General features: G+C 27.7%; 2 protein-coding genes across 2 annotated transcripts in view; both read left to right on the top strand.

Moving 5' to 3' along the window:
* The window catches only part of LOC126837905 (uncharacterized), a 79247-nt gene that overhangs the window by 46374 nt on the left and 20783 nt on the right, over positions 1 to 12090 (top strand). The gene's annotated exons all lie outside the window — the stretch shown is intronic.
* Positions 286 to 3336, top strand: LOC126838759 (plexin domain-containing protein 1-like). The gene is given in 8 exon segments (XM_050573438.1): positions 286 to 605; positions 1460 to 1543; positions 1608 to 1687; positions 2094 to 2231; positions 2307 to 2592; positions 2595 to 2708; positions 2773 to 2925; positions 3075 to 3336. Coding segments are annotated over 7 exon segments (903 nt in total). The 5' UTR covers positions 286 to 547; the 3' UTR covers positions 2916 to 2925; positions 3075 to 3336.

The raw sequence follows: 12090 nt of genomic DNA, 5'->3' as shown, positions 1-12090 counted from the left end.
AACGTAAGCGTTCATTTGAAAAATTAACTATAATTTATTCCAATGGTTAATTACAAAAATTATTTTAAGAAATTTTACTTCTGGGAAACAATACGATACACGGTGCTGATAAAATTCTATTAAGTGTGTTTGCGGTACATTTTTTGTTTTCTCACAAGCAAGCACTGATGATAACGCATTGATAACGTTTTCCCGGCATTTCGGTTAATTGCACCTCAGCTGTCGTCGAGCATGTAATATTTTTACATAGATTTAGCTGAATTATAATATTGATTTGACAACAGCGATAACGTTATAATATATCTACATGATCGACATCAATTCAACTATATTTAAATAGTAAATACCCACTAATCACTATTACACTAAACTGTTAGACCAGCAGTTGTTTTGTTCATTTGAGAAGCAATTGCTTTATTAGTGGCTTTATTAATAGCAACCCAATTGCTCTCTTGACTTTTACTCAAGTTATCGTTAATTTAATTAAAATGTACAAATAGAAGTATAATTCTACACGATTAACACGTTATTATAGTTCGTAATAAAAATGATGCCCAAAAGTTTTTTCTTCATCTTTTTAACTATCCTCAGCGCAACAAACGAAGGTAATACACCTGTTAATTATAATATTATCGGAAAGAATGCAGTTTAGTTCCCAGTCGCTTTTTTCGATTTTTTTTTTTAATATATCATAAGTGTTTTAAAAGGTGAAGGAATTTATTTCAATAATTTACTATGTGTAATGTTTTACAGTGGGCTATTTAAATTTGTTAGTGTTATATGGCTACCTGGAAATATGAAATATCTTTATTTACCTCGAAATTGGTTGTTCATAGTTCTGTGTACAAAGTGGACGTAACCTTTGACTGATTCAAATTGTTATCTTTTGTACTAAGTTATTTTTTCTATATTAAGAGTTTTCTGTAAGGTCTCGTTACATGATAAAAATAATAATCAAATGCACTTTGAATTACCAATTGAACGTATGAAACGAACTTATGCTGAAACATTAGAAAATAAAACAAATAAATACAAAACAAGTTTTTCTGAAAAATAGTAAAAAAGAATTTTACTACAATAACAATTTAGCAATCAACTGTATCACATTTTTTTAAATATGTCAATTACTTTGAAAACAGCTGAAAATTTACTTTAAATTCATTGAGTTAAATATTATGAAATGTATGTGTCACACACTAATATTGGACCAAATTTAAATTACAAAAAAACTTACAATATAAAATATCTGATATAATAATTAGGGACTTTGTTGAACAGGGCTCATGCTTTTTCTTTTAGTAAAAATTAAAGATGTTTAACATTGTTTAAAATTGTAGTTAATTTTCAGCTGTTTTCAAAGTAATTGACATTTTATAAAAAAATGTGCTACAATTGATTAGTAAATTATTCTTGTAGTAAAATTAAATAGATTTGTTAAATTTATCAACTTCTACTTCAGTTGTGACGAAAGACTCAAAAATGCCGCTTATACAGGAATTTTCAGTAAACAGGATTACTGGCAATATTACGAGTACTTATTCTGGTGAGACTATGCTGTGTAAATTTATAAATTAAGTTGTAATAACTAATACTTAATTGATATTAAGGACAACCTCAACAAGTTGATGTAGAACTCCCTCAAACTAAAGAAACATTAATCAAAAACAATATAACCAGAACTAAAAATGTAAGTGTGTACAATTTTAATTATAAGATCATAAACTAATATATGTTGTATATTAGACTTCAGAATATGTTCCACAACAAAGTTGTTTCTTTGAAAGTAGAGATAATATATTAATTGCTTTTTCTTATAAACGCTATTACATATTTAAAGAGGGTTTTCCTGACAAAATATTTAGCGGTTTATACTATTTTTTCCCCTTTCTAATTACTATATAATAACTTTATTAAAAGGGTTCACTTTTTATTATAATGTGATTTTTTACTCTAGTCTTAGCAAATTTAAAAGTATATTATTAATATATTAAGTAAATTTACATATGAAATCATAATTATAACATTATTTATAATAATTAATAGGCGTTATAATATATTTTTATACACTAATTATTTTATAATGCATTTTCTAGGATTCTCATGTATACTATAATAGTACTACTATAAATGACTCCAATATATTCAAAAAAATTTGGAAAGAGCTAAACAATAATCCAGACGGAAATGTACATGATATGTTGACAAATTCTCATTGTAGAGTATATATAGCAGTAACTAATTTTTATTTTTATTTTTAAAAAAAATGTTTTATTTATAGTAATTTTTACTGTTTAAATTATTTTTAGACGGTTGATTTAACTTTCCAGTTTCTGTTCTATGATCATCTAATAAATACTATTACAATTGATACTGGGGGATTTTTATATTTTGGAGATTATGTTTATTCATGGTTACCTGCTACTCAATATGTGGCTCCTTTGAAAGCCAACTTTAATATTAGTGTTTCAGACGAATCAAATATTTATTATATGGATAATGGAACTGCTTTCACAGTTACTTGGCAAAATGTGACTTTACATAATAAGCCTAAAGCAGGAGAATTTACATTCCAGACCACTCTACATTATAATGGGCCATTGTGTTTGCTTATAAGTACTTACCAATGTCATTGAAAGCTATTGATGATTCTAGTGATCCAATAAAAATAGGATTATCAGATCCCTATGTAATAGAAAAAACTAAATTCTGTTAGTACGGTTTTATTAAATGGAATAATTTGGCTTATTTTATTGTATAATTAAATTTGTTTAGTTGTAAAGCGAACAACAGTTTATGAACACCATCGACTGACATTTAACAATGATGAAGTGCCAAATGGTACTGTAATAGTTCTAACAGCATTTCCAAATTGTTTAGAAAAGAAAAATTGTAGAAGCTGTGTGAAAAAAAAATAATAACTATCAAGTAATATTTATTTTTATGTATTATAATAGGAATTATTCATGACATTCCAGTTTTTTTTTGTTTCAATTGCCTATAGTATTATTTTTAGTAATACCACTAGGTTTAAACGTATAAAACTATCCATTTACATATATTTTTTATTTTCACAGCGTTTTTGGTGTGACAATCGTTGCTTTTTGTGGGTTGATATAAACAGTCAAGAATGGAATAAGAAAGATTGTGAAAAGTTAAAACTTATTAATGAAAAAATGTGTATACAATGACATCACAACTTTATAAAACTTAACTTATCTCACTGAGGTCTTATCAAAACATTTAAAATTTATATCAAATAGGTAATAATAATTAAAAATTTTTGTTTTCGTTTTCAGTCAGGAGCCAAATTTAGAGGGGGTGGGATAAATTTTGAAATTAAAATACCACTGTATACTTATAATTAGTTTTTTAAATTAGAAATAATTTGCTGAAAATGTTGATTGGTCGATAACCAATTTTGAGTTGGTACTTTTAAAATTATTAGAGTTAATTATTTAAGAAGAATAGAGTGTAGTACAGTTTTAAAAATTAGTGTAGTACCTCCCACCCTACATTTTAAATTCTAATAACTTTAAAATCAACGAGTCATAACTCGACCAGTCAACATTTTCAGCAAGTTATTCTTAATTCAAATAACGAATTAAATGTGTACCTACATAACCATTCTAGTTTCAAATGTTACCTCTTTTAATCTAGCTTCTGACTGATTTATTTTGTTAGCATAATGTTGCTGAAGTAAACAATCGAATAAAATTGTCGACACTCTCATATTATTATTTCAAATTTTAGCGTAGTGAAAATGAGTATGATTCATTTTTATAACGTTTTTATGAACTCACAATCTTGTTATCATATTTTAATCAATTTTTGTTATGAACATTCCACAGTTCAATGGGAAGTTATTGATGAACATTTCTTATGTGGTAAATTTTGGTATTATTTGTTTTTTTTCTATTTTTTAAAAGATTCATTCACATTAAAGTGGTCTTTGACTCCATTTTAATGTTATAGCTTTAAAATTATAATAATAATAAAATACTAAAATATACTATGTAAACAGACAGGCCACAACACAATAACACTGATGTTGGTAATTAATAATTTATGTATACCTGTGAATAATGCTGTTTTCCCCATTCGGTTGTTTTTTTTATGTTTTTCCAAAATTCAGAAATATACCAGGAAAGTAACATATAGTAGCAATAATGAAAAGCAGAAGAATAAGCTGTGTAGGTCATGTATGTAGGGAACAAGAACAAATGATCCAAGATGTTGTAAAATGGATCCCAAAAAGTAAAAGACCACTAGGACGCCCAAGACAAAGATGGATGGATAAAGTGTAGAAAGACCTTAAAATGTTAAGAATAAACAATAGCAATCAATAGGGAGAGATTGAGAGGAATGGTGGTTGCGGCGAGGGGCCTAAATGGTTTATATTATGTCAATGAAGAAGAAAAAGGAATAGTTGAACGGCGTACGGTATATGCAATTTTAGTACGTCTGTGCGTTTTAACCCAAACGGTCAACTTATTATTATAAACAGGAGAACAAAAAAACTGGTTATAGATCATTTATCCTAAACTATATTATGTACTTGATAGGTATTCCAGATTTAAGATTAAACTTTGATAGATACATCCGAATCCAGATAGTTTCAAACATAAAGTAATATTTAATAATAACTATTTAAAGTAGTATTGGTATTAAAAAAAACAAGTTAGTTATGTTGTGTTTTTTTAATTAACTAGGGACTGTGCCTATAAAGGGTGGTTTTTAAACATTGTATTTTTTTACTTTTAACACTGGAATGTTAAAGCATAATGAGTTTTATAATTTCCCAGAAAATAGGAATCTTATGTTTTATTGTCCACATGTTCTATTTTCGTGCATATTATAAAATGAAATGATCAAGAACTAAGAAGATATAAGTGAAACAATGTTATTGAACAGTCGACAATGGCAATATTACTATCGAAAATAATACAAGTAAACTTCTAAAATTTATAGTATAATATATCTGACAGTATATGTATGTATGTCTTCTGGGTAATTTTAGTTGCATGATATTCTTTTTGAACTTCCAAAATTATTTAACAAATATCTCTCCTCTTCCGGCGCAAATGCACTGTACACTATTGTAAAAAGCTTTTACTCCTTTTTCAAGTTCATTTATCTCGTCTGACAGGTTAATTCGACACACGATAAGTGGTGACAAAAATAAAATCTATTTCGCAAGCATATATGCATCTTTATTTTATTAAGTTTATATTTTTTTCCGTTCATTTATCATTGTTAATCGATGATTATATCTTATATTTTGACGTTTTGCGTTTTAAAAAGAGTTTAAAGGATGTGAAGGCTGACGATATTTTTATACTAACTGTGGTACATTATTCATAATTTTGTAAATGTAGATTTTCAAACATCATAAAACGATAATTGCTGGTGAGAAATAAAAAGTGTCTTTTCGGTTAACGATCGCTTTGATTAAATCACATTATACTCTATTATAATCGTACATTTATCCAATACATATTTATATATATATATATATATATATATATATATATATATATATATATATATATGTGTATATTGGGGTGAGATTAGTTAAATATGCATTTTAATAAGTCTGCAATTACAATTATTTTTAGTTAACAGCTAACACATACTTGGAATTTTGAAAGACAAAATCGTTGTCTTAAAATATCTAGGGTGTTAAGTCATTATTTTTTTAAGTTTTATTCATTTTAACAAATGAAAACAAATTATAAAAAAAAAGTTTCAATGATAAAAGTTAAATAATTTCCGAATTCGCATTATTTCTTACAATACTATTTTTATATGTACCTATATGTCTTAATTTGTTATTATTTAAAATTAAATTTAAAAACTCCCTTTTAATGTTATGTAAAAACTTACAATTTTTAATTTACATTGGATTTATAAGAAAGTTACCCTCTAAAATATGGTTTTAAGATTTAGTGTTTAATTTCTCTGCAACAAATTTGTGGGCGGTTGTTGAAAATTTGTTGACAAAAATGTACACTAAATTGGCTCACTCGAGCCGGTTTTTTATTATTATTGCGATTATTGCTTGGACCACTCGAGTGAGGTGGTTTTTTATTACCGCTTTTGGGTTTCTCTAAGGAAAACATGTCCTCTGTAAAGTTCACCGGTGTTGCCTTTTCCATTGTCGACCGCTCTTGTGTTAAACACCTTGTTTACTTAGCCGACAAAGAAACAAACCCTTAAAATGCCATCTCAAACACTTCACCGTAAAAACCTTCAGCTTTGTCCGAAATTTAATTGGGCCGGCCATTGTTGTACCGCAAAAAGCGGTTGTATATTGTTTATAATCCGTTTGGACGTTGTTAAAACAGTCTTCGGTTTTGCGCTTGGGTCTGGACCCGTACTTAGATTAGAGTTTGATTACTATTTTTTATTATTCAATATTTGAGTCGTTTATTGAAAAAGTGGTGTGACTAGAAATTTGTAAAATATACATTTTTTGGCTTAACGGAGTCACATTTAGTCAATGCTTTCATGATAAAAGAGAAGCAACTCCAATAAACGCAGAAATCAATAAAATAAAAAAATAGAAAACACTGATAATGATAATGAACACTAATTCAATTACAATAGGAGATAATTCACTTTTACAATCAACGACAAAATGACACATTTCTTGTTGCCATTGTGAGATTCCCAATTGATTTCCTTTTCTTTCAATAGATGGTCGACCGACTTGATCACAGTATAACTAGTATACAAATTAATTATCAAATAAGATATACTTACTTAAAATCTACGTAAATACTGACCACATTTTTTGGTAAAGAGGTTCGAATTAAGCGCCTTAAAGTTTTATATCTTTACACTTTTTTCTCACGAATACCAACGCATCATATACATTTGTTTAGTTCTTTGTGAATCCAAGCTTGGTTTAAGTCATGAATAATTAAAAATATTTTCACCTTTGCTATATCGTTATTAAGTAATGAATATTAAATATATAAATCAATTTTAGAAGACGGTTACAAAATTATCGGACGGTAGTTCAAGTGGAGCTTTACAAACAAATGTATATATATTCTAATCTGAATTTTCTGTACCTATTAGAAATGTTTGTCCTCTAGACACGGGAAGGAATAATCTAAGGGTTTCGATTTAAAATTTTAAGTCGGATGGTGGCCAGAGTTTTAGATGGTAATAATGTTAATGAGTTAATTAAATATCCTTTGAGAATTGTCCATTTGTAGAAGGCCATCGTGTGGCGTTTTCAAACATTTCGATTAAGTGTCATCAAGTCTATTGTGCTTGTAAGATAGCTAAATCTTTTTTCACCACAGTCGTTTCCAAGTAATGCTGACGTCACCGGAAAACATTGTACATTTTCGTTCGCTCTTAATCACTGGAAAAACATAAAACCAGCTAACTAGAAAAAATCACTGAACTTTATCCAGAAGCATAAAATATGTCCAAGTCAACGCTGATGGTTGTTTAATTGCTTTTTTTATCTTTCAAGCCGTATTGTTTTTTGGCGTTTTTATGGAGCTCCGGACTTGGAAGTATAATAACTGTGCACGAACACCGGACTTTTATAGTAATTATTGGGCTATAAAGGGTGGTCGTTTTGTTTTTTGTTTTTTGTCTTTATGATGTAGCCCTGGCTGTTGTAAGATCCATCCACAGGTGGTACTTAAAAGCGAGAAGCTGTTTTAAAAAAAAAAAAAAACAAATTATACTCTTCCCATTTTTGAACTATGATGAAGACAATTAATTTGAGTGTCCAATCTTGTAAAAATATCACATTAAATTATTGAAACATATTTTATATTAATTTATAATTATTTTATAATTTTTTTGATGGAATGTATTCTATAAGTCTTAAAATATAATTTTGTGCTAATATAATTGTCCTACAATTGTAAAATTGCTTGAGCAAAAAAATAAATGGCCCCCAAAAGATAATAATAATAAAAATTGTTTTAACATCGGAAACACCAAATAGTATAACTATAGGTCTATTTTATAGATGTTGTTTTAGGACCTATTTCTTATTTAGTGCCTCGGTGTATGACTAACAGGTAACTGATTAAATAAGCTTACAAATCAACACATCAAAATATGTTTTTTTTAAAGTAACACTTAAACTGTGTTTTAATACGGTTTCGTGTAAGAAAGTAAATACAAAATTGTTTAGAGAAGTAAAACCGTATAATATTTTCAATAGGTATAAATTATTCATGACTGGATTTATAAATTTTTAGATGCCCCAAGACCAATTTTACAACACATAATTGATTACATTGAATATGTTGAACATAAAAAAACTTTATGGTCTACGAAACATCTGGGTGCATAATCGACTTTATTAAGCAGTTTTATGTGTATTATTATAACTCATTTTTTATTTCATACCGATACGAATAAAAGGAAAAAAAAATATTTATAAATATTTATATAATATTATACTATCGCATTTTATATAAAGAAGGTTCGGAGTACACATTTTTTAAAATTTCTTTTGAAAATGTGATTTTTACAATAACCATAATGCATTTTATTTAACGACTATTTTAAATCATTTTGATAAACTGATTTATTATTATTTTTTTTCAGTATAAATATGCACGTTTGAATTAATAGAGGTTGGTTATGTTGATATCTCTAATAGCTTCGTTTTCGTTAACTGTTTAAAATTCACTTTGTTCTATTTTTATTTACTTTAACATAAACTTACTTAACTGAAGTATAAAAAAAAACCAACAATTTACAACGTGTAATATTTCTTTTTTTATTAATTCCACCAAAATGTTAACAGTGTGTAATATTAGTTTAATAATTAATTATATGTACTTAATAATTATATAATTTAAACGGTTTGTCGGTTAGACTGTACTTGGCTTATAATTATTACAATTTAATAACAATTGATGTAAAGACATGGAATATATTATATTTTAATTATCATGAAAATTATTTTTTTTTATTTGCACAGAATAACATGGTAATAAGCGATTTAGAAACAATAAATAAACAGGAAATATGAAAGTATTATACAAAATTATCACTAACAGAAAGTAATAACAATATTATGTTGAATGCAATTAAAATATATACAAGGGTATTTTTAAACCCTGAATAAGAAAATCTTTTTTTGTCATAGAAAATGTCCGGGTAATTTGACCGGGTCCACCATGGGCCGAAATGGGCCATCTTCGGTTTCCAAACCGGTTCCTGGAATGGGCCACTGGCAACGTCCTCGCGGGCTTCGGTAGTCTTTGGTTTTAGCTTGATAGCGGCTTGGACTGTGGCCGTGGCCGTGACATTGGCCGTGCATACATATAGCCGGCGGACAATGAAACCCGTTATGGGAATTATCAGAGTACAATACGATAAGAGTGTAAAAAAATTAAGGAGAGACAAAGTAATGACAGCCATAATTAAACAAGTAATAAATAGTACATAGACAAAAGCGGCGAAATATATACAACAAAAAACATTCATCGATAAGTGAACGAAATTAAACGCCATTGTTATTGTTTTAAAATCCCTTATCCTAGGGCAATAAGAGGAAAGGATCGTCATTGGGACGTATAACGTGGTGACAACAAGATGGGAGTATAACAAAGTGTAAAAATAACCGTTATGGACGTAATACCAATAACGATGAATAGAAAATAAACAGCGCAATGCATAATAACAATTGATTAGACAATAACTTTCAAACATGTGTAAAAACAAAAAGTAAGCAAATAATAACCAACGTCTAACGTCGTCTTTGGCTTTGTTGGCCGGCTTGGCGGCGGCAAAGCCTAGGTCTTTGTTCATTCCAGTCCAAATTTCTTTGACAACTTCGTGAACAAAAGATACTTCTCTTAGCGACATAGTTGTTTTCGATGATAATCAATTGACAAGTCAAATAGAACACAAAATAAATATTTAAATTAATATTTATATGCAAGAGTTAAATTTTACAGACACAGAACAAATATTTTAGACAACACAAAAATTACAAAACAAACAAACGACGTGTACTACAAAAATAAATAAGCAAACTGGCCTTGACGACTAAATACATAATTACATGGATTATTATTTATTACCGCCTTTTTTGACAAAACGGTTGCCATGAGAATTGAAATTACCTATTGCTTTTTATTTATACACAAACGCAAGTTTTTTTTAGAGAAATACTTTAAATAAAATAAAAACTTAAAATATGCTCATAAAAAATAGTTTAAAGAATAATATAAGGTGTAATTCACCGAGTTAATTAATATTATGCGATATAAAAATTTGCTAATCCCATAAAGCCAACTAATGTATGGTAGGCAATATGTGTAAAATAATGGAAATATTTTTAACTGAATCTACTACAGAGAATATATTTTTACCCATAAAAGTACTTGATAACCCCACATTGCAAGTGGTTTTTTGTCATTTATCATACTTCTCGCACTGTATGGTTGAGTAATAGTGTAGATTTTCACCCTATGAGTATAATAAATACTTGAAAATAACTACAATATACTATGTTTAAATATTGTTTTAAACTTTTAAACACTCATATTATATTATATAATCGAATATAATATTTAAATAGACAACCATTTTTGTTGTTGTTAATAAGTTAATGTATAAATCATTTGTGGTATGTACAGTATAATAATTCTAAAATAGTCTGTAACAAAAATAATATTTTTGATAAATTATTAGATTTACTGATATTATTTAATAAATCTAAAATAATTGTATTCACTAGAATTCTAACCGCTTGGTGTAAACAGAGCATACTTCAAAATTATGAAGTCATTCTACTTTTCAGCTATAAACTCTACTAATATTTAATTTACTAAATCCTTCCTGAATACATTTTAGTCGGTTTTGATTTTAAACTCAAAAACAAGACATTTGAGACACTGTACTGGTTTTTTCTTTCGAGTTGTTTAGGAATAAAATATGATTAATTTAGAGTAATTGATTTGTAAAATAATGTTTTTATTGTAATGTATTATTTATTATGTCTGTCTCTTGTCCAAAAGGATGGTAGTAATTTTTTTAACAAATATTAACTAAATTTTACTCAATAACAAAAATCTCTTTTTATATTTGGGAGTAAGAGGAAAAAATAAAAATGTTTAACTAAATTATTTTGTACAGATATTATTCTCTGCCATTCAATTTTCTGGAAATAATGAATTTGTGCACTTTTAGTACCTACTATTATTTTCAAGAATTAAAAAGAAGTAAAATATTAACTTGGTTCCTTCTCAACCTAATATCTAATGCTATAAAATAGTGTCTTCAGAAAATATAATATTTTGTGTCTCAATTGTGACACTGCGAATTGAACAAAGGTAAACAAGTATTTCAAAACATGTCTATTTAGATAGTATGAAAGTATTGTTTGTCGAATTGTTGCCTAAGCGTGAACTGGAAATCACAATAACATAATATTAACACATCTGTGTGTACAAATCCTATTGAAGTATATCTGATTCGAGAATACCGTCAACGTATGGTACACTACTAGTAACTAAACCAAATTCGAGCAAAATAATGTTACAAGTTGAAAATGATTTAAAAGTAGTAATTTGAAGAAAGAAAAAAAACTGTAGTAACATACAGTGTGATATTACAGTAGAGTTAAACAGCAGTATACTATAACAGTTGAATAGTATACCTGTATTAATACCTAGATAATATTATGATGAATATCGAGATTATTCTTTTACTTAGTATAGCAGCGTATGCTTCGTAAGTATTTTTTTAACAGTATTACTTCTGGTTTGAAATGTTTGTAAAAAAATGGAAATCGAACCTACATTTGGTGTATATGTAAAATAAACACAAACGATTACTTTTTAGGTGTGGCGCTAGCGGAAGTAAAGAATCTTCGAGGAAAAATGGTAAGTGAATCATTTTATAGGTTTTTATCATAAAATTATATTTTAAGGTCATTGTAACAGTTTTTCCCTAATTCGGTAAAAGTATTTAGGTAGGAGTGATTTTGGAATCTCTTATAGCAACCTGCACATTAGTTTAGATATGCTTGTTGGGCTATTTTTTTTTAGTAAAATAGAATTTGATTGAACTTTGAAGGTTAGAACATTAATCAAA

This window comes from Adelges cooleyi, unplaced genomic scaffold (assembly GCF_023614345.1).
Source record: "Adelges cooleyi isolate 19-005CV unplaced genomic scaffold, UGA_ACOO_1.1 ACOO_flye_CR_arks_rails_tigmint_CR_PRNA_30, whole genome shotgun sequence".
Classification (NCBI taxonomy): Eukaryota; Metazoa; Arthropoda; class Insecta; order Hemiptera; family Adelgidae; genus Adelges; species Adelges cooleyi.
The sequence above is the reverse complement of the archived record's forward strand: the minus strand, read 5'-3'. Positions and strand labels throughout refer to the sequence as shown.